The sequence below is a fragment of the Rutidosis leptorrhynchoides genome, chromosome 3, assembly GCF_046630445.1.
Source record: "Rutidosis leptorrhynchoides isolate AG116_Rl617_1_P2 chromosome 3, CSIRO_AGI_Rlap_v1, whole genome shotgun sequence".
Taxonomy (NCBI): domain Eukaryota; kingdom Viridiplantae; phylum Streptophyta; class Magnoliopsida; order Asterales; family Asteraceae; genus Rutidosis; species Rutidosis leptorrhynchoides.
In genome coordinates this window covers 21,448,945-21,473,134 of record NC_092335.1, presented here as the reverse complement: position 1 = coordinate 21,473,134, position 24,190 = coordinate 21,448,945, and the positions used below count along the sequence as shown (strand labels likewise).

Sequence of the window (24,190 nt, the reverse complement as noted above, 5' to 3'; positions counted from 1 at the left end):
TGTGGCGCATCGAACCGCCTAACAAAAATCTAATAAAAGAACGATCGGTTAAACTAGCTACCCGATCATTCAACTCTATACTACATAACAACTCTTCACACCATACTTTATATACAGGTCTGCGTATGGTGAATAAACATATCCAGTCATTAAAATAAGAATTACCATACCTTTGTACCAGTAATTCCCTAATTGGCCCGGCCAATTCTACAGCTTCCAAGGGTCCCCATTCTATGACCCTTGGTACCTCAACAACCTTAGAGTGAAGAGTATGCAAACCCCGTTGATATTTTGGATAATCTATCCAAAGTCTGTCAAATCGCAGGTTCGGGTGCAACTGTTCCAAGTGCATATCTGAAAAGGTCATGACTGGATGAGGTACATCCTGCTTGTAGTAGTTATCTACCTCCTGTTGTTCCAAGTTCTCAGCAGGAGCATGACGGGCTTGGGATGAAGATTCACCCCTTTCATTCTGCAAAACACATCAAACACAAATTTTGTGCATCCAAATATGCATTAGTGTCAGCAAAATCATCAATCAAAATAATTACAATGACATTATCAATTTATATCAAACTTAAGCTTATTTTCACATTTTTATCAAATCTACACTTTTTCAAATAAGCATATACGAAAATTTTCGCCAAGTTCATAAGCATTCAACTCAAATAACATGTCAAAATAATCATTACTAGCAAATAAACAAGTCTCAAATGGCATTATCTTTCAAAAATCAAGTTCATGAATTTTGGACTTGAAAAAGTCCACTTTAATTCTCAAAATCATGTTTAGGCTTAAAGTTTGGATCTTTTAACTACCTAGACATGTTACACTACTCAATTTAGCAATAATTCATGACAAAAATCGGCCATAACCTGTTTATATCAAAAAGCCCCAAATTTGCTCAAGAACACAAACCCTAGATTCTAAAAATTTTGAAGTTTTTGGCTTCAAATCATGTTAACAAGCATCAATCTAGGTTATACATGCATAATATACTAACAATTTAACACTAATTACACTAAAAATTAACAAAATTCAAATTATGAAAATATGCTCAAGAACACACTAAAATTCGGATTTAAAGGTGATTTGGGGTGTAATTGTACCTGTTTTCTTGAGTAGTTCCTAGATATCATCCTTCTCAACATGATTGTAGTGAAAAATTTGAAGATTAACGGTGAAAAATCGAGTTTTTGGGATGATTTTCGTGGGTTTTCTCGGGTTTTTTCGAGCTGTATTTGGGTGTTTATGTGTGTGTGAGAGTGATCAGTTCGAGCAGCTAGTTTTATTTTTTTTCTGTAATTTTGTCCCTCCGCGAGTCGCGGAGGTTTTCACTGAAAACTCCGCGAGTCGCGGAGTTACTTTTTTTTTTTTTTTTTTTTTTTTTTTTTATAATCTTTAACTTATAAAATAATTAAGAAATTAATTTTAAAATTTTGTTTCCCTTGTTATTTAGGACGAGGTCGTTTCGGATCGATGTCCTAGTCCGTCCTCCGACAAAATTTTAAAATTTGTCTTTTTGTAGCGATTGTTTTAAAAGCTAAGATTTTTGGGTTTTTTAATGTTTTTGGCATACTTTAAATCAATAAGATTAAAAATAATGATAATAAAAGTTCTCGTCCCTTCCTCGGGTAAAGCAATTTCGGTTCAAAGACCTAGTCTTCAACTTACGACGAATTTTAAAAATCATATTTTTAACTTAATGAGATAAAGTAAATTTTTGTTTTTAAATTCACACAACTTAAATATAAAATTCAAAATTAAAATTAAAAATTCACACCAAACTTAAAATTTGAAATGCATAAAATTAAAAATTAATATTTTAAAAATTAAAAATTCACACCAAACTTAATTTAAAAATTTATATTTTAAAAATTAAAAATTCACACCAAACTTAATTTAAAAATTTATATTTTAAAAATTAAAAATTCACACCAAACTTAATTTAAAAATTCAAATATTTACAATTTTAAATATATTGTTTTTACAAAGTTTACAATATTAATTTAAGATTTAAATATTAATTTTAAAAACATGGTAAAAATAAAATTGAAAATCTTTTTGTCTTTTTATCCCACTTTAATTAATCAAATATTATCAAAAATATGCGCCCCTCTTTTCGGTAAAGTAATTTCGGTTCCAAGACCTAATTTAACTCATGACGAATTTTTGAAATATTTTGGGTTGATTGATTAAAGATATTTATACCTTAAGAATAAACGTTAAATTTCGCAGTGATGTAATAAATTTTTGAAGGATATCAATAATTTCGGTCGCCAAACCTAATTTTATTTAATACCAATTTAATACTTTTTAGCGAACAAATTAGCGTTTATTATCAAAAGGTTAAAAATAAAAATAAAAATAAAAACTGTACAGACATACCTGTGAAATAGATTTCTTAGTTATATGATCTATTATATTCATAAGATAGTCGGTTTAATTGGTCTTCCATGGCTGCATAGGCGTAACCTCGAGCATTCATTGTCTTTTCTTCTAAACATATGAACGGTCCGTCTCTGCATAAAGTAACAAATTCGGTATTTGAATAAGTTTGATTATTAGAACATTTACCTCCATGTGACCATTTTCCGCATTTGTGACATTTTTCTAGGTGTCGTGCTCTTCTTTTCGCTGCGGATTTTGATTTTCCTTTACCAAATTGTAACTTATTATCTTCGCATCTGGATCCTTTTCTAACTCCGTCCATTCTTTCTCTGATTACTGATACTATTTCGCTCGGGAGTATGTCATTATTACGTTTAGTGATCAAAGCGTGTAGCATTAGACCATGGTTTAATTCACAGGCAGTCTTCATTTTGTAAAAACCTAAAAAAAATAAAAATTCAGAATGGGGGGAGAAGACTAGTTCTTTAGGGTCTGCTAGGGAAAGACCATACGTGTTCCATTTTCGAGAACTATACGAAAACAGACAATCTAACTCTAACAGAAATTCATATTATCCTTTAAAGACTTGATTCTCCCCACACTTAGTTAGCTGTGGTGTCGAAATTGTGATTAACTTCGTTGTCGACTTCCATCGGACCATGTATGTAATGTTTAACTCTGTGACCATTAACTTTAAATTCAATCCCATTTGAATTTATTAATTCTATTGTTCCGTATGGGAAAACTCTTTTGACTATGAATGGTCCAGACCATCTTGATTTCAATTTTCCAGGAAATAGCTTGAATCGTGAATTGAAAAGAAGAACTCTGTCTCCTTCTTTAAATTCTTTTGAACTTCTGATTCTTTTATCATGCCATTTCTTCGTTCTTTCTTTATAGATTAACGAATTTTCGTATGCTTCATGTCTTAATTCTTCTAATTCGTTTAGTTGACTTAATCGTAGATGTCCAGCTTCATGTAAATCAAGATTACATGTCTTCAAAGCCCAAAATGCTTTGTGTTCAATTTCTACTGGAAGATGACATGCTTTTCCATAAACAAGTCTAAAAGGTGTGGTTCCAATTGGAGTTTTGTAGGCTGTTCTAAAAGCCCAGAGTGCATCCTCCAATTTAATGGACCATTCCTTCGGATTTGATCCTACGGTTTTCTCTAGAATACGTTTTAAAGCTCGGTTTGTATTTTCAACTTGTCCACTTGTTTGTGGATGATATGCGGTGGAGATTTTATGAGTTACTCCATATCTTTTAAGAACTTTCTCAAGTTGATTATTACAGAAATGAGTACCCCGATCACTTATTAAAGCTCTCGGTGTTCCAAACCTTGCAAAAAGACGTTTCAAAAAGTTGACTACAACTCGTGCATCGTTAGTTGGGAGAGCTTGTGCTTCCGCCCATTTAGATACATAATCAATGGCTACGAGTATATATAGATTATTTTGAGATTTTGGAAATGGACCCATAAAGTCAATACCCCAAATGTCAAATACTTCACATACTTGGATGACATTTTGTGGCATTTCATCACGTTGACTTATTCTTCCGGCCCTTTGACATGCATCACAGGATTTGCAAAGAAGGTGTGCGTCTTTGTAAATTGTAGGCCAATAGAATCCAGCTTCATAAACTTTTCTTGCTGTTAGTTGAGGTCCATAATGCCCTCCTGTTGGTCCTGTGTGACAATGGTTTAAAATTTTACTAGCTTCATTTCCAAATACACATCGGCGTATTATTCCATCGGGACAACTTTTAAACAGATGTGGATCTTCCCAGAAATAGTGTTTTATATCACTGAAGAATTTCTTTCGTCTTTGGTATGATAATCCTTTTTCAAGGAATCCACAAACTAAGTAGTTTGCATAGTCTGCAAACCATGGGATTTCTTTATAGTCTATCTTCAATAGATATTCATCAGGAAAGTTGTCTTGTATGGCTGATTCATTCAGAACTTCTAATTCGGGATTTTCAAGACGAGAAAGATGATCAGCGGCGAGATTTTCTGCTCCTTTTTTATCTCGGATTTCAATATCAAACTCTTGTAAGAGTAAGATCCAACGGATTAATCTTGGTTTAGCATCTTGTTTTGAAAATAGGTATCTAAGAGCAGAATGGTCGGTATAGACCACCGTTTTTGCTAGAACGAGATATGATCGAAATTTGTCAAAAGCAAAGACAATAGCAAGGAGTTCTTTTTCAGTAGTTGTATAGTTCGTTTGTGCTCCTTGTAACGTCTTACTAGCATAATATATAGGTTGAAATCGTTTTTCAATCCTCTGTCCTAAAACGGCTCCCATTGCAAAATCACTTGCATCGCACATTAGTTCAAATGGTAGATTCCAATTTGGTGTTATCATGATTGGTGCATTAGTGAGTTTTTCTTTAAGAATATTAAAAGATTTGATACATTCATCTGAAAAGATGAATGGCGCATCCTTTTCTAGGAGTTTATTCATAGGAGTGGCAATTTTAGAAAAATCTTTTATAAAACGTCGGTAAAAACCGGCATGCCCTAGAAAACTCCTAACTCCTCTAACATTGGTGGGATGTGGAAGTTTAGCAATTACATCTACTTTAGCTCTATCCACTTCAATTCCTTCTTTTGAAATTTTATGTCCAAGAACGATGCCTTCTTTAACCATGAAATGGCATTTCTCCCAATTAAGTACTAGATTTGATTTTTCGCATCTAATTAGCATTCGTTCCAGATTAACTAGACATGATTTAAATGTATCACCGAAGACTGAAAAGTCATCCATGAATACTTCCATGCATTCTTCTATCATGTCGTGAAAAATCGCCATCATACACCTTTGAAAGGTTGCAGGGGCGTTGCAAAGTCCAAATGGCATGCGTTTGTAAGCAAAAGTACCATAAGGGCACGTGAATGTGGTTTTCTCTTGATCTTCGGGTGCTATTGGAATTTGAAAATATCCGGAAAATCCATCTGGAAAACAATAGTAACTATTTCCGGCTAATCTTTCCAACATTTGATCTATGAAAGGTAAGGGAAAGTGATCTTTTCTGGTGGCGTCATTTAATTTTCTATAATCAATACATACACGCCATCCTGTTACAGTCCTAGTAGGAATAAGCTCATTTTTCTCATTTGTGATGACAGTCATGCCACCCTTCTTAGGTACGCATTGAACTGGGCTTACCCATGGACTATCAGAAATTGGATATATCAAACCTGCATCTAGCAGTTTAATAATCTCTTTCTTAACTACATCTTGCATATTAGGATTTAGTCTTCGTTGGCGTTGCACATACGTTTTATGACCTTCTTCCATAAGGATTTTATGTGTGCAATACGAAGGACTTATTCCTTTAATATCATGAATCTTCCATGCAATGGCTTGTTTATGAGCTTTCAACACAGAAATGAGTTGTGATTTCTCATTTTCAGTAAGAGAAGACGATATTATTACAGGTAATTCAGATTCACCATGTAAATAAGCGTATTCCAAATGATTTGGAAGTGGCTTTAACTCTAATTTCGGAGGTTCTTCTATCGATGATTTATATCGATATCTGTCTTCTTCTTTTAGCATTTGAATTTCTTCTGTTGTTGGTTCATATCCATTAGCTATAAGTGTAGCTAACATTTCAGCTTCATCAATTGGTTCATTACCTTCTCCTAAAGAACATTCTCCTGTTCCTTGTAATTCTGGAAATTCTTTTAATAATTCTGCATGTGCATCTATAGTTTGAATATAATAACATGTATCATCTGCAGATTGTGGTTGTTGCATTGCTCTATCAACTGAAAAGGTAACACTCTCATCCTCTATACTTAGGGTCAGTTTCTTACCGAACACGTCTATCATTGCTTTAGCCGTGTTTAAGAATGGTCTTCCTAATATGAGAGGAACTTGAGAATCTTCTTCCATGTCCAAGACAACAAAATCTACTGGAAATACTAAAGTACCAACTTTAACTAGCATGTTCTCCATTATCCCTCTAGGATATTTTATTGATCGATCGGCTAGTTGTATGCTTATTCTTGTTGGTTTCAATTCTCCAAGGTCTAGTTTAGCGTATAGTGAATACGGCATTAGATTTATACTAGCACCTAAGTCAGCCAATGCTTCTATTGAACTAAGACTACCCAGAAAACATGGAATTGTGAAACTTCCTGGATCAGATAGTTTTTCTGGTATCTTATTCAACAGCACTGCTGAACAATTAGCATTCATAGTAACAGCCGAGAGTTCTTCCATTTTCTTTCTATTCGTGATTAGATCTTTCAAGAATTTAGCATATCTTGGCATTCCTGAAATCACATCAATGAAAGGAAGATTTACATTTATCTGTTTAAACATATCCAAGAATTTGGATTGCTCGGCTTCAAGTTTCTCTTTCTTCATTTTACTCGGATAAGGAAGAGGTGGTTGGTATCGTTTAACATAAGGTTTATCCTTAACTGTGTTATCTTCATTAACCTTCTCAACTACCGGTTCTTTTTCCTTATCTTGATCAGGTTGTGGTTCTTGTGGAGTAGGAATAGTTTCATCAGAAGTTACAGGTATTTCAGGTGGTTTAAGTGTTGTACCACTTCTTGTGGTAATAGCTTTAGCTGTTTCATTCCGGGGGTTAGTATTTGTATCGCTAGGTAAACTTCCCGGTTTTCTTTCACCTATTAACCTTGCTAGGTTACTTACTTCTTGTTCCAGATTTTGAATAGAAGCTTGTTGATTTCTAAATGCTTGAGCATTTTGTTCATTGGTTTGTTTTTGAGATGTGAAAAACTGCGTTTGAGTTTCAACTAGCTTCGTCATCATATCTTCTAAATTCGGCTTTTTATCATCGGTTTGTTGTGGTGGTTTGTTTTGAAAATTCGGTCTTTGCTGATTGTAAGTATTATTGGATACTTGTTGATTGCTAGGACCTTGTTGGTTGTTGTATGGAATATTTCGGTTATAATTCTGGTTTTGATTGTAAATCGGTCTTGGCGGTTGATAATTATTCTGATAATTATTTCCAGGCCTTTGGTTTATGTATGAAATATTCTCTCTTTGTTCCATTGTTAATTCAATACTGAGACAATCTTTTGTCAAATGTGGTCCTCCACACTGCTCACAACTAATTCGTATAGAATGAATATCTTTAGTCATCTTTTCCATTCGTCTCTCCACAGCATCTATCTTTGCCGAAATGGAATCTAAGTCATGGCTAGAATCGGCTCTAGCTGCTTTAGATGATCTAATGATATCTTTTTCTTGGTGCCACTCATGTGAGTGGGAAGCAGTATTATCAATAATTTTGTAAGCATCAGTTTCGGTTTTCTTCATAATAGAGCCACCAGCTGCTATATCTATGTCTTTTCTTGTAGTGATGTCGCATCCTTGGTAAAATATTTGTACTATTTGACAGGTGTCTAAACCATGTTGCGGACATCCTCTTAGTAACTTTCCATATCTTGTCCACGCCTCATATAGAGTTTCATTTGGCTTTTGTGTGAACGTAACAATTTCTGCTTGAAGTCTTACGGCTTTAGATGCAGGAAAAAATTGTTTAAGAAATTTATCAATTAAAACATCCCATGTATCAATCGCCCCTTCAGGTAACGATTCCAACCAATCTTTGGCTTCTCCCTTTAAAGTCCAGGGAAATAACATGAGATATATCTGTTCATCCTCCACTTCTCGTATTTTAAATAGTGTGCAGATCCTATTAAAGGTACGTAGATGTTCATTTGGATCTTCCTTCGGTGCACCACTAAATTGGCATTGATTAGTCACCATGTGTAGAATTTGTCCTTTGATTTCATAGTCTGGCGCATTAATGTCTGGATGGGTAATTGCGTGACCTTGGCCAGTGCGTTTAGCTCTCATTCGGTCTTCCATACTTAAAGGTTCCAGATTCTCCATAATTGAATTTGTTGACTCGGTATCACTGAATGATTCTGATTTAATAGTTCGTTCCTCAACAATCTCTGTTTGAATGATTGGTGGTTCCGGAGGAAAGTTTAATGGTTCAGGATCTATGAACCGTTCCTGAATATTTTCTGGATTCTCAATTGTGAGGTTTGTTTCAAAAACTGGATTATCGGAAATTTGAACTGAAGTACTTGGTCGACTGGATGACGATTCTAAAGAAAAATCAACGGCGGTTATATTTGTTAAACGATGTCTTGATCGAGTTACAGGTGGTGAACGTACAAAAGGTGATGAACGTCTTGCTCGGTGCATTCACAGAATATCCTATTAGTTTTTAAAAGGAAAGAAAAATTATAATAAGTTATCCAATCAATAGACTTTTCTGATTTTGCCCACGTTTCGAATAGCCAAAAGATGCAGCAGAGGGGCAGGATTCGTTTGGTCTCAATATAATTGAGGACTGTTTGGCTCCAATAACCCGGTCCACGTACAAATCCAACTATTACTACGAACCAGAAAATTTTGATGTCTATCAATTTAATTACTTAAAATAAATTTTCGTAATTTTAAGAAATTTAGATAAGAAGTAGAATAAAATTCTAAGTCCTAAAACTAGAATAGCGAGAAATAAGAGAGAAAAAGAGTGCGCGTCGAAAAATGTCGAAAAAAAAAAATATGGTTGAAAAATAAAAGGTGACGGAAAAATAAAAGAAACTTATAAAAACTTAAAAATACTTAACTAATTTAACCTTATTACTACAACTAACTTAAAATTATAATCGCAAATTGAAATTACTAATTGGAATGATAATTGATACATAGTAAAAGGTCTAAAAATATTAAAGCTTACAGGAAAAACTAAGTCCCAAATGGAAATAACTTAAAAAGAAACTAAAACTTAAAAAGGCGTCACAAAATTCTAAAGCACCTAAATCTTAATCTAAAGAAAAAGCACTTAAGGAATTCTACGGCAAAGCCTAAAAATCTAGGAGTAAAAATAACTATAGTAAAAACTAAGTTTAAAATTAAATATGAGCTAAAAATACAAATATTACGCTACAACGATTAAAAAGGTACAAAATATCAAAATATATAAAAAGTTGTAAAAAGTACAATTTTTATAAAAATATTATTTTTATATTATTTATTTAATAAAATTACTAACTTTACAATTTTAATAAAACTAATTAAACGAAATACATATATAAAGTAAAAAAGTAAAAAAAAAACTAAAATTAATAATAAAAATAATAATAATTAAGTTAAATAATAATAATAATAATTAAAACCCCGTAATTAATGCAACTTTAGGGTTTTGTCCGTGTGTCAGAAACCCTCCGCGAGTCGCGGCAAATAAAGAGGAAAACCCCGCGAGTCGCGGGGTTCAGAAAAACAGTTGACAGGTTTCACTTTTACGCGTTTTCTTTATTTATTTTTTTTTTTATTTTCTGTTTTCTGTTTTTAATTTAAATAAACGATTTTTAATAAAATTTATATTTTTATAAATTAAAATAAAGATAAAGAAACTTATAAAACTTAAATATTTAACAAAATCCTAAAAATACTTATATTTTTGTTTTTCTTTTTATATTTTTGAATGATTAAAACGTAATTTTTACAAAAACGACTTTTAATAAAAGTAAATAAAAATCTTTTTTTTTTTTTTATATTAGCGTTGCGCTTCCGGCTTTTAAGATGGTCCCCGGCAGCGGCGCCAAAAATACTTGATGTCAAAGCAGAGGGGTATAAAATACTATTAAATTTTAGCAGAAAATACTATTAAATACGATACAATTTTACACAAGATATTTATTTATTTATAGAATGGATATACTTAAACCTTGCTACAACACTTATAGGCAGTGTACCTAATCGTACAGTAGTGTAGTTTTTAGTAAGTCCGGTTCGTTCCACAGGGAGATCTTTAAGCAAAGCTCAACGCTATATTAGTTAACTTTTATAAAAATACAAATATATATATAGGTAATATTATTATTATAAAGGGGGGTTTTTACCGTTTAATGACCGGTTTGTCGATTTTAAAACTTTAGTCGCAGTTAAAACCTAATGTAAAATATAAAATAAATACAAGACTTTAAATTAAAGCGTAAAGTAAATAACGATAATGAAATTGCGAATAATAAAAATGCGATAAAATTAAATTGCGATAATTAAAAAGTACGATAATTAAAAGTGCGATAAAATAAAATAACAATAAATAAAAGTGCGATAATTAGAAGTGCAATTAAATATACAATAAAGGAAATAAAATATGATATAAAAGAATTATGCTTATTTAAACTTCCGTAATCATGATGTTTGACGTGTTGATTTTAGTTTTATGCCCATGGGTTAATTGTCCTTTGTCCTGGATTATTCAATATGTCCGTCTGGTTTTTGTCCATAACAGTCCATCAGTCATAAATATAAATTGCAAGTGTCCTTGTCAAATTATTATTATACCCGAAGATAAATATTCCAACTAATTGGGGATTCGAATTGTAACAAGGTTTTAATACTTTGTTTAATGAATACACCAGGTTATCGACTGCGTGTAAACCAAGGTTTTACTACTTTGTTAACAATTACACCAATTACCCTTGAATGTAATTTCACCCCTGTTTTAATTATTCTAGTGGCTATTAATCCATTCCCGTATCCGGTTAAATGAACGATTATTCGTACATATAAATACCCCGCCCATCGTGTCCGATCGAGTGTATATGGTAATTTATAGGGACGCCCAATTGTAAATCTTTATATTAACATTAACAAACTTTCATTTAGTTAAACAAATATAAAGCCCATTAATAGCCCATAGTCTAGTTTCTACAAGTGTCGTTCTTTTGTCCAAACCCCAATTATGGTACAAAGCCCAATTACCCAATTTTAGTAATTAGCCCAACATCATGATTACTTCGTTTTAAACAAGCATAATAATAACTTAGCTACGAGACATTAATGTAAAAAGGTTGAACATAACTTACAATGATTAAAAATAGCGTAGCGTTACACGGACAGAATTTCGACTTACACCCTTACAACATTTGCTAACATACCCTTATTATTAGAATTATAATTAAAATTAAAATACAAATTATAAATATAAATATATATTACTCGTATATATTGAGAGAGAGATGAAAATAAAAGATGTAAAATTCGATCAGAATTCGGTTGGCTTTATAGCCAGAAATGAATTTTGGGGCTCCGCGACTCGCGGCAAAAAGCCCTTCAAACTCCGCGAGTCGCGGAGAGGTATTTTCATTTTACACCCTTGGAGTTTCTGGCTGCCGACGGTTTTAATAATATATATATATAATATATATATAATTAATATAATTAATTATATATTATATTATATTTATATACATAGTTAACTTGTAATTTTTAGTCCGTTGCGTCGAGCGTTAAGAGTTGACTCTGGTCCCGGTTCCGGTTTTTCGAACGTCCTTGCGTACAATTTAATATCTTGTACTTTGCGTTTTGAATCTTGTACTCTTGTGATTTCGAGACGTTTCTTATCAATAATTGGAACCTTTTTGATTGTCTTTTGTTCTTTTGAGCTTTTTGGTCGTTTGCGTCTTCAAATCGTCGAATCTGTCTTTTGTCTTCACCTTTTATTATTTAAACGAATATCACTTGTAAATAGAACAATTGCAACTAAAAGCTTGTCTTTCTTGAGGAATAATGCTATGAAATATATGTTTGTTTTTAGCATTATCGCCCACAATGCATCGTTTAACTTGGTTGACCACTCTTTGGGATTGTCACCAACGGTCTTTTCAAGTATGCGTTTTAATGACCGGTTGGTGTTTTCTACTTGCCCACTCGTTTGGGGATGATAAGATGTCGAAATTTTATGGATTACTCCATATCTTTTCAACACCTTTTCCAATTGCTTATTGCAAAAGTGGGTGCCCCGGTCACTTATAAGAGCTTTTGGTGTGCCGAACCTAGAGAAAAGTTCCATCAAAAAGTTTACCACTACTCGGCCATCATTTGTTGGTAGAGGTTTTGCCTCCGCCCATTTAGAAACATAATCTATGGCGACAAGTATGTAGAGGTAAGAATGAGATTTTGGAAAGGGGCCCATAAAGTCAATTCCCCAAACATCGAACACCTCACATACTTGGATGCTTTGTTGAGGCATTTCATCCCGTTTAGTTATTTGACCGGCCCGTTGGCACGCGTCACAAGCTTTACAGACAGCGTAGGCATCTTTGAATATGGTAGGCCAATAGAAACCGGCCTCGTAAACTTTCTTCCCCGTGATTTGGGGACCAAAGTGCCCACCTGTTGGACCAAGGTGACAGTCAAGTAGAATTTCAGTGCATTCCTTTCCTGAAACACACCGACGGATTATTCCATCGGGACACTGTTTAAAGAGATCTGGGTGTTCCCAAAAATAGTATTTTAAGTCACTAAAGAATTTCTTTCTTTTCTGGTGTGACATACCCGTTTCAAGGAATCCTCCCGCAAGATAGTTGGCAATGTCTACAAACCATGGATCATCAATTTTCTCAACTCCCATGAGATTTTCATCAGGAAAATTATCTTGGATAACGGTCTCATGTAGAACCCCAAGATTCGGGTTCTCAAGTCGAGAAAGGTGATCGGCAGCTAGGTTTTCGGCACCCTTTTTATCTTTTATATCGATGTCGAATTCTTGCAAAAGCAAGACCCAACGTATTAAACGGGGTTTAGCATCTTGCTTAGAAAGCAAGTACTTTAAAGCCGAGTGGTCGGTGTAGACAACCGTCTTTGCTAGCACTAAATAGGATCGGAATTTGTCAAACGAAAAGACGATTGCAAGGAGTTCCTTCTCGGTGGTAGTGTAATTAAGTTGGGCTCCTTGCAGTGTCTTACTAGCATAGTAAATGGGCTTGAAATGTTTTTCTATTCTTTGCCCCAATACGGCACCAATAGCAAAGTCACTGGCGTCACACATAAGTTCGAATGGTATTGACCAATTCGGCGATATGAGAATCGGTGACTGCGTGAGCTTTGCTTTAAGAAGATTAAAGGCGGTAAGACACTCGTCCGTAAAGACAAATGGAGCGTCCTTCTCAAGAAGTTTTTTCATGGGGGTTGCAATTTTGGAAAAATCTTTAATGAACCGCCGGTAAAAACCGGCGTGCCCCAGAAAACTTCTAACACCTTTCACATTCGTTGGTGGTGGTAATTTGGCTATTACTTCCACTTTAGCCCGATCCACCTCAAGACCTGCACAAGAAATTTTATGACCCAATACAATTCCCTCTTTTACCATAAAATGGAATTTTTCCCAGTTTAGTACAAGATTTGATTCTTCACACCTAATCAACATACGCTCAAGATTTTTAAGACATGAGTCAAAAGAATCACCGAAGACTGAGAAGTCATCCATGAATACTTCCATAAAATCTTCAATCATGTCATGAAAAATAGCCACCATACACCTTTGGAAGGTAGCAGGAGCATTGCATAAGCCAAAAGGCATACGCCGATAGGAGAAAGTACCATAAGGACATGTAAAGGTCGTTTTCTCTTGGTCCTCGGGTGCTATAGGAATTTGGAAATATCCCGAGAAACCGTCAAGAAAACAATAAAAATTCTTTCCCGCTAATCTTTCCAACATTTGATCAATGTAAGGAAGGGGAAAATGGTCTTTTCGGGTAGCATCATTTAATTTCCTGTAGTCAATGCATACCCTCCAACTCGTGATAGTCCTGGTAGAAATTAATTGGTCGTTTTCATTTGTGACAACGGTCATGCCACCCTTTTTGGGCACGCATTGGACCGGACTCACCCAAGGACTATCCGAAATTGGATAAATAAGACCCGCATCTAGGAGTTTTACAATCTCCTTCTTAACAACTTCTTGCATATTGGGGTTGAGTCGCCTTTGTCTTTGTACACACGGCTTATAGTTATCTTCCATTAATATCTTATGTGTACAATAAGAGGGACTTATACCCTTGATGTCATGAATTTTCCATGCGAGAGCCGTTTTATGGGCTTTTAACATGGAAACAAGCTTAGATTTCTCACTTACAGAGAGTTCGGATGAAATGATCACCGGGAGAGTAGAACCTTCTTGTAGGTAAGCATATTCCAAGTGATTTGGAAGTGACTTTAGTTCCAAAACGGGAGGTTCTTCAATCGATGTTTTACATCGGTATTCATTCCATAAATCCAACTTTCTGTACTCTTCATCATTTGGCTCATACCCGTTAGCCATCAAAGTGGTCAACATCACCACTTCTTCCACCATTGTTTCATCATCACCTTTCGCAAAAATGCATTCTCCTGTACCTTGCAATTCTGGAAATTCCTGCAATAACTCCGAATACGTGTCTACGGTTTGCAAATAATAACATTGATCATCAGTAGACTCGGGGTATTGCAAGGCATGGTCAACGGAAAAGGTAACCATCATATCCTCAATACTAAGGGTCAATTTCTGCCCATGAACATCTATCATAGCTCTAGCGGTATTGAGGAAAGGTCGACCTAATATAAGAGGCACACGTGTGTCCTCCTCCATGTCTAGAATTACAAAGTCAGCCGGAAATACTAGGGTACCTACTTTTACTAACATATTCTCTAAAATTCCACGAGGGAATTTAACAGAGCGGTCTGCTAGTTGGATTGCCATTCGAGTTGGTTTCAGTTCCCCGGGGTTTAGCTTAACATATAATGAATAAGGCATTAAATTTATGCTAGCCCCTAAATCCGCTAATGCTTTAATGCATTCCAAATCTCCCAGGAGACATGGTATGGTAAAACTTCCAGGATCAGCTAACTTTTTCGGTATTTTGTTCATCAAAATTGCTGAACAATTAGCATTCATGGTGACGGATGAAAGTTCCTCCATTTTCTTCCGATTAGTAAGTAAGTCTTTTAAAAACTTAGCATACTTGGGCATACCTGAGATTACATCAATGAAAGGCATGTTTATGTTAATTTGTTTAAACATATCTAGGAATTTCGACCTTTCGGCCTCTAGCCTTGTTGTTGTTTTCTTGGGTATGGGAGCGGTGGTTGATATGGTTTCACTACGGGTTTTTCCCGTTCTTCCTTTTCAACCACTTTTTCCGGCTCCTTAACCGGTTCATCATTTTGGTTCAATGGAATCCTGAAATCAGAATTTTTGGGCATTATTGGAGCATCGTATGCTAGACCACTCCGTGTGGTGATAACATTTGCGTGCTCATTTCGTGGGTTTTTACTGGTATCGCCCGGTAAACTACCTGGTTTCCTCTCGCTCAGTAAATTGGCTAAACCACTCATTTGTTTTTCTAAATTTTGAATTGATGCTTGTTGGTTTCTAAATTGATGTTCGTTTTTCTCGTTGGTTTGGTTTATATTTGTGACAAGCTGAGTTTGTGATGTAATTAACTTTTCCAACATACTCTCTAAATTTGACTTTTTCTCTTCCTGTTGGGGTTTTTGGTAAAAACCCGGAGTTTGTTGTTGGAACCCACTACCTGACCCTTGTTGAAAATTGGAAGTTTGACCTTGAGGGTTGTAGGGGTTGTTAAAGTTCCGGTTAAATTGGGCTCTTTCCCGAAACTGGTTATTATTTCTTTGGCTTATGAAAGCCACTTCTTCTTTTTGAGCCATGGTTAACCCGGCATCACAATCTTTTCCTAAGTGGAGACCTCCACAGTATTCACAACCTACTTTCATACTATGGATTTCCTTGGTGATTTTGTCCATGTTTCGGACAACACCATCTATTTTTACACCTAGGGAGCTTAAGTCATCATAAGCACCGGCGCTTTGGACTTGAGCATTTCGAGTAATTGGGCGTTCTTGATGCCACTCATGAGAATAATCGGCTAGTTTCTCGATTATCTCATAAGCCTCTTGCTCGGTTTTGTCCATAAGAGAACCACCGGCCGCTTGGTCAATTGAAATTCGGGTTGCTACATCACAACCTTTGTAAAAGATTTGGACCTTTTGAAAGGTATCCAAACCATGGTTTGGACAACCTCTTAGCATTTTGGAAAATCGATTCCATGCTTCGTACAGGGTTTCCATCGGCTTTTGACAGAATTGGGTAATTTCGTGTTGGAGTCTCGCGGACTTGGATGCTGGAAAATATTTCTTAAGAAATTTTTCCAACATACCATCCCACGTTTCTATCGTAGCCTCGGCCAATGAATCTAACCAACTTCGTGCTTCCCCTTGGAGTGTCCAAGGGAAAAGTCTTAATAATATGGCCTGGTCAGTTTCTGGTTTAAGTTTAAATAGAAGACATATCTCTTGAAAGAGACGAATATGTTCGTTTGCATCTTCATTCGGACCACCACCAAATTGACACCTGTTATTAATCATTTGAAGAATAGGTCCTTTTATTTCAAAAGTTACCTCACCAGTAGGTGGAGTAATAGCACTACCTTGTCCGGTCCGGGTTGCTTTCATCTTTGCTGCCATTGATTGTCGTGGTACCAACGGTCTTTCTCCTTCCATTTCAAAATTTGGGGGTTGAACGGGTTTACCAAAGTCTGAATATCGAGGCTTGGTCGTACTTGATTCTGAATCAAAGGTTTCTTGCTTTGATGAAGATTCAAAAATTTCAAGTACTTCTTTTGAAATCCTACCAAGCTTTCTATCAGGTTCTGTAAACAGTGTAAGTAATGGAGATTCTGAACTTCGGGTATGTGGCATATGCGACCTATAAACTGTCAATCACACAACTAACAAAAATTATTAAACATACCGATTCTATAAGTTTAAAAATCAAAGATTATTAAAAATTTAAAATAATTAAGAAACTACTTAATCACAAATCAGTTAATAATTCTATTTTGACACAAAACTGTCCCCGGCAGCGGCGCCAAAAACTTGATGTGCGAAAAGTGGTATATGAATTATCGTATGGAAAATACCGGTTTTAGAGATTGCTACACACTAACGGGCAGTGTACCCGATCGTGTAGTAGTATAGTAACTGGTTTAGTTCCGTGTATCGTTCCAAGGACAGTTATATCAGTCAAACTAGAATTAGAAACTATATTATGATTAACTAAGTGAATGAAAGTTAAAAGTACAAGTTTTATGTTTTGATGGCTATTTAACGATTTAGCCAAATCAAAGAAGGTTAAATGTAAAAACAATATTTTTGTCTTTTAAGTTTATGAAATGATGATAAATACAAATAAAGCAAGTAAGATAGTTTTGAATTAAATCAAAGAGATGAAATGTTTATCTAGATATTTTACCCTCGGTATTGGATGTATTTTTAGATATTAAGTCTTGATTGAATAATTATGTGTGTAGTTATCTAATAGGTTCACTAAGAGTTCTCTCGGATAAACACGCAAATACAATAACAAGATCAAGGGTTCCCTTTTCACTATGGTTCTTGTATTTGTAATCAAATAACTATAAGCATGCTAATCACCTAAATCGACTCGCCAAGAGTTCTCTTTAGCAAGTACTCAAACTAGAATTACTAAGCGAGGGTTCCCTATAACTTAGACCTTTTAGTTTGTGACTAGTTGATCAACAAAATCAAAGACTTGAATAACAATTGTCTTTGCGTTCGCTCTACACAATTCATTCCTATTTTGTTTAACCGTTTTAATCTAGTTTACCCCCTTGGTCCGGTTTAGCAAACAATCAATCTAAGACAAGTTGATTGTAAATCAATATGATACATCAACAAGAGTTCTCTTTATCAACAACATATCAATTAACTAGATACAAATGATTTTAACAACAATAAGCATGGTTCTTAATTCAAGCTTCAATCTATCACGCATAATACATTCAATCAATAAGATTACATCCAATACCTTGGTTATTAATCTAGACAAACATTATAGAAATTAGCCAACAATCATGGTAACAGACAACAATACAATCAAATTATTAACTGAAATCATTGCTGAGAACAAGTAAATAACCTACAAGAACAAGAGTTCTTGGATGAAAAAGGTTTTGATGGATGATGCCTTGATGTTGAGCCTCTTCAAAGAGGTTGGAGTTCTCCAATTTGCTCCTGAAAATCGCCTCTAAACTCTCTGGTTCGTATTCTGATTAAACAGTCCCTCAAAAACTGAAGTTTTAAAGTGGAGAAATTAGGCAAAAAGCCAAAAAGTCGGCCACACCTACTACGGGACGTCGTCCCAAAATGCAGGACGGCGTCCCGAATTAAAGGTCAAGACGGCGTCTCGAACCCCCTAGACGGCGTCCCAGATCAAAAGCCATGACGGCGTCTTCAATCCCTGGACGGCGTCCTCAAGTACTGATTTTGACTGTTTCGTTTTCTTTTCAATATTACTTCATTCGGACGAAGCCTAACACCTTGGAAGCTTTGTTTTATCATTTTAGAGTGCTATCTTGACCCTAACTCGTATCGGGATCAACCAATGTCATAAATCATCAAAATTCTTTGTAAATCATTCTTCCGATATAAACTTGCGCATCTTGGTTTATTATTTGTAGAACACCTTCATCATCCTTGATTCTAGGGCGTTTTTAATGATATTGCGATAGATATATATGATGTTATTGAGCAATATCAGTAGTATGTAACATTTGAAAATAAGGAAAACCATTTAAAATACACTTCAAGTTTGTACATTCTTTGTTCATATTTTGTTTACTAAACTTCTATTCTAGCAAATTATTAATTATTTTATGGTATCAAGAGCTTGGTTATAAACTTGATTATAAGTTTAGTCCTAAGTTAAACTTTGTGTGCAATTACTCAAAGTGTAAACTAGTTTCTTGCTAATCATAAATGGAAGTCTCAAATGTATACAATGGAGGTATGTTCAATGGTATGGAAAGACTTGTAGGCAACAACTACAAGTATTGAAAGATGTGTATGGAAGCTTATCTCCAAGGTCAAGACCTATGGGAACTTGTGGCTGGAAGCTGTGCCATAATTCCCGTAGAAACTCTTGAGCAAGGCGAGTCACGAAGAAAATGGAAGATTAAGTGTGGGAAGGCTCTCTTTGCGTTGAGGACATCAATTAGCAAAGAGTTCATAGAACACGTTCGTGATCTTAACTCGCCAAAGGAGGTTTGGGATACTCTTGAGAAACTCTTTACCAAGAAGAATACCGCACGGTTGCAATTCCTAGAAAATGAGTTAGCAATCTCAAGACAAGAAGATTGATTGGTGACATACTTGAAAAAGTAGATTATGTTGTCAAATTGAAATGTGACAACGAAAGTGCAATCAAGCTTGCTTCGAATCCCGTGTTTCATGCCCGTACCAAGCATATAGAAATGAAATATCATTTTATTCGTGAAAAGGTTCTTAGCGGGGAAATCGAGCTAGCAAACGTAAGGACAAATGCTCAAGTAGCCGACATCTTTACTAAAGCTCTAATGAAAACCAAGTTCATGAAATTTCGAGAAACGTTAGGGATTATTGATCGAGAGTTTGCACTAAGGGGGAGTGTTAAAATATTAGTGCAATCTAATTAAATGGATTCTATTGTCACAAGATATATCTTGTAGAGATTTTGCATATCTCTAAGATATCGTGCATTTAATATAGAGATTTTGCATATCTCTAAGATATCTTGCATTTAATATAGAGATTATAGGCTATCTCTTTTATATCTAGCATTTAATGTTTCTTAGGTATAGTTGGTTTTCATTTATTATGCATTTAATATTTCTCTTGTATTTAAAGAGGTAGTATGTAACATTTAAAAATAAGGAAAACCATTTACAATACATTTCAAGTTTGTACATTCTTTGTTCATATTTTGTTTACTAAACTTCTATTCTAGCAAGTTATTAATTATTTTATTACCATGACGTCACCTAGGCCATATTGTGATGTTTTAAAGTTGAGTTAACGGAAGTTGTTAAAAATGATGTACAGATTCGTGGTTTCAAGCGGGGTTTGTTCTTACAACTGGTATTAACAGTGCTTATGTGTTGGGTTATTCGGGTGCGGTTATGGTTCCTCTTGGCTGGGTTGGTGGAGTAGTGGGTTTAATATTAGCTACACTCATATCATTATACGCAAATGCACTTATCGCGATGCTTCATGAATTTGGTGGAAAAAGGCATATCAGATACAGAGACCTTGCAGGCTTTGTGTATGGTAATACTAATTAGTCACATTACAACCTAATTGTGGTTTTGCTATGTACAATTTATACCTTTTCAGAGTAAACTTGTAGATATGATTGAGGTTTTTCGTTTATATATACAGGTCCGAAAGCTTATTCTCTTACATGGGTGTTACTGTATGTGAATCTTTTCATGATTAACATCGGTTATATCATGTTGGCGGGTCAGGCTCTAAAGGTACTTAATTTTGTGTTCTGTGAATATTTGTATTCGTTTTGATTTGTTAATATTTTTGGTTTGTATTTTGCAGGCTATCTATATAATTTTCAGGGATGACAATACAATGAAGCTCCCATACTTCATTGCAATTGCAGGGCTCACTTGTGGTCTATTTGCAATATGTATCCCTCATCTTTCGGCTCTAAAAATTTGGCTGGGACTTTCAACGTTCTTCAGCCTCGTCTATATTGTTACCGCAATCGTTTTGTCTCTTCGTGATGGTATAATATCATCTTCTCTAATCTTGTGTATGTATTATTTGTGATTGAATGTGAAGATTTTCAATATTCTTTATTTAAACTTTAATTTATAGGAATTAAAGCTGCCCCAAGGGACTATAGCCTTCCGGGAACACCCACAAGTAAGATCTTTACAATTATTGGTGCTTCTGCAAGTCTCGTGTTTGCTTTTAACACAGGAATGCTCCCTGAGATACAGGTAAAATCAAGAAACATACGAATCCAATATGAAGATCAATGACGATTTTAATTTTATGAGCTATTATTATATGTTCTGATCTTGCAGGCAACAGTTAGACCGCCAGTTGTGAGTAACATGATGAAGGCTCTCTACTTTCAGTTTTCAGTAGGCGTTTTGCCACTGTATGCAGTTACTTTCATAGGGTACTGGGCTTATGGGAATGGTGCATCTTCCTATTTGCTCAACAATGTTCATGGTCCCGTTTGGGTGAAGACTTTTGCCAACATATCAGCGTTTTTCCAGTCTGTTATAGCTCTACATGTAATATTTTACTTGAAACTTTTTTCTTTTGAATTTTTCTAACGACAGACCCTAACCCTGACAGTTATCGTTAAGGTGCATTAAATGCTTGTACAAAAGAATAACCGTCATGCACTACCCATATATGCACGTTAACGACAGGCATAAGAATTGTCGTTAGAAATATCTTTTTCTTTTTTACATTGATTCTATCCTAGGCTAAAGCAATGTCTGATTTGTTGGTTCTAGATATTTGCAAGCCCGATGTACGAGTATTTGGACACGAAATATGAAATAAAAGGAAGTGCGTTAGCTGTTAGAAACTTGTCGTTCCGAATCATGATGAGAGGGGGTTACATTATGATGACTACTTTCGTATCAGCTGCATTGCCGTTTCTAGGAGACTTCATGAGCCTAACAGGGGCAATCAGTACGTTCCCACTTACGTTTATTCTTGCAAATCACATGTATCTAGTGGCCAAGAAGATGAAGCTTAGTTTCTCACAAAAGTTATGGCATTGGGTCAATGTTTGTTTCTTTAGTCTTATGGCTGTTGCAGCTGCAATTGCTGCTTTGAGACTTATAGCTGTACACTCAAAAACTTATCATATTTTTGCAGATATGTAACTTTTGATTAACATTGTAGTTTGATTTTCTTATTTGTTTATAATTTCAACTGTATCAAGCAACAGATAATACTCGGTACAACATTACAAAACTAGACAGATTTACACAAAGAAACTTTTGTCCCCTAACTAAAAGTCTAACATGCTACCAAAGTTTACTTTTTATATTTTAACAGAATCAAAACCATTACATAACAAAATGTTTGTTTGCCTCCTTAATCGTCGTCCATCAGCCTTCAATGACTTCGTACTCTGATATCGAAAATAAACAAAAATTATCCAAAAAATGTGAAGGAAACAGAAAAGGAGAAACAGTTAGAGGCTAGAGAGCAACAAAAAAAAGGTCACAAATTCAATACCAACATTTGTACAAATATATTTTTTCAAAGTTTTGACAGAAGATTCAACCACAGTTCAACCTGATGATACAATAATAGAATAAATCTAATAATTTCAAAAATCAAACTGAACCTCTTGAAATGAAATAAGGGGTCCACAGTGCTAATTGCTCTATTAGAAAAGAAAACTATGAAGCCTTTAAAAAAACTATGAAGGTAAAACATGTTGGATGAAATATGATTATGGAAATTGCTTTGAGTTATACAATGCGTTGCAAAACAACATACGTTGAATCGTTATCCAGATACCAGCTTTACAATGATTGAAAGGGAGTTGAACATTATCAACAAAACTCTCAAGTATTGCGTTGCGTAAATGAGACCAATTATCTGTCCTTTAAGTGAATTTCTCTTCACCCCTGAATACTCTTGAAAGCTCCATCCTTTAGGTGCAAGAAAACGGTCCTCATTTAATATAGCAAGTGCATTTGCAATAAGCAGGCACCCCTCCAGCAGTGTCCAAAGACCCATATCCTATAATATGGTAAATCATCATACGTAAGTCACCACTAACATCATTCTTGGATGACGCATATCATATCTCTAGAGGTGATAACGACTTCATGTTTTCAAACACGATTCATGATAAAACTTAACACATTCAAACTAATTAGAAGACACAAAATGGTGGCGATTTACATGATTATGTTCATGTCTGTATTCTTCATTAAACCATATAGTGATTTAGTCTTATTACAAAATGTGCACACTTCTATTAGTAAAGTCAGTAAATTTCAAATAAAGTTTTATTAGCAAACTGAACTACATGATTATTCTTACTTGGCCTATGTTTCGAAAGTCTAAAGTATCATACATGTATGCATTTAAGCAGGAATATGAGAAGGTTTAGGGGATAAATTTCTAACCTTTTATAGAGCATTCTAATCTAATTCTATATTCTATGGAGTATATTTTTTGTATATAACAAAAACTTATATGAGAGACAACATGTACAGAGTTGGCATATATTATTGATTATTGATACGGTATCTTAAACAATACTGTATTACTTATGTGACTAAGATCTCATAAAAAAAAAAAAAAAAAAAAGATTGGACAATTATTATATGAATACAAAATCATACTGCATACAGCAAAATATTGCACACAATTTCGATACTACATATCTAAAACTAAAATTGGTTAATTGAGTAGCAAAAAAAATATTCCGTGACCTAATTCATGACTACTGGTATATCTTATCATTATATGAAATTATGGAGGAAAATTTTTAAATATTGATATATCGTTGTTCAGTGGTATAACCCCAAGTTAATGATTCGATGAAGAATTGAACTTTGAAATGAGGAAATATATAACCCTCGAACATAAGGATATATGTACTGCAATTATAATAGTAAAAAGCTTACCTGATTTGAGAATCGGAAGATCAGAAGAGTTGGATCGGAGAGTTGAACGGAGATCGTTTCAAGGAACGAATAGTTAAAACTAGCCCGGACCGGGCCAGCGCGTTGCGTCGGGTCTTTAGTGCTGCGTATTAATATTTAACTTAGCGCTGTGTATTTACAGAGGACATCACGGCCCGTGTGTTAAACGCCGTTTTAGATGTCATTGTGTTAAGTGTTTTTTAAAAAGTATCCGTTTCGAACGTAGTTAGTTTTGTTTTATTCGATAATTTTTTTCGAGTGTAACGGTGCTGTCGGAAAAATTTAACTTGCGGAGCAGAAAGTTACAGTCTGTCGTTGTGTTTAGCGTTTTTTAAAAAGTGTCCGTTTCGAACGTGGTTAGTTTCGTTTTATTCATAAAATTATTTTGAGTCTGACGCTGCTGTCAAAAAATTTAACTCGTGGCGAGCGGGAAGATACGGGTTGTCATTGTGTTTAGCG

General features: G+C 34.7%; 2 protein-coding genes across 2 annotated transcripts; one reads left to right on the top strand and one right to left on the bottom strand.

Annotated features, from left to right (window-relative positions):
- The first annotated feature begins 20,203 nt into the window (after nt 1-20,203).
- Nucleotides 20,204-21,946, top strand: LOC139895826 (proline transporter 1-like). The gene is made up of 6 exons (XM_071878378.1): nt 20,204-20,351; nt 20,463-20,557; nt 20,631-20,820; nt 20,913-21,037; nt 21,125-21,340; nt 21,569-21,946. The coding sequence occupies exons 1-6, from the start codon at nt 20,204-20,206 to the stop codon at nt 21,944-21,946; spliced, it is 1,152 nt and encodes a 383-aa protein (XP_071734479.1).
- A 548-nt stretch (nt 21,947-22,494) lies between these two features.
- LOC139895825 (uncharacterized) lies at nt 22,495-22,814 on the bottom strand. Its single transcript, XM_071878377.1, has one exon. It carries the CDS (start codon nt 22,812-22,814, stop codon nt 22,581-22,583), a length of 234 nt encoding a protein of 77 aa, XP_071734478.1. The 3' UTR covers nt 22,495-22,580.
- Nucleotides 22,815-24,190: the final 1,376 nt, after the last annotated feature.

Excerpts from the sequence above, each read along its gene's own strand:
- LOC139895825 (XM_071878377.1), bottom strand. The coding sequence starts at position 22,814 with ATGGGTCTTTGGACACTGCTGGAGGGGTGCCTGCTTATTGCAAATGCA.
- LOC139895826 (XM_071878378.1), top strand. The coding sequence starts at position 20,204 with ATGGTTCCTCTTGGCTGGGTTGGTGGAGTAGTGGGTTTAATATTAGCT. Across the intron at positions 20,821-20,912 it reads CGTTTTGTCTCTTCGTGATG|GAATTAAAGCTGCCCCAAGG; the intron begins GTATAATATCAT and ends TTTAATTTATAG. Across the intron at positions 21,341-21,568 it reads AGTCTGTTATAGCTCTACAT|ATATTTGCAAGCCCGATGTA; the intron begins GTAATATTTTAC and ends TGTTGGTTCTAG.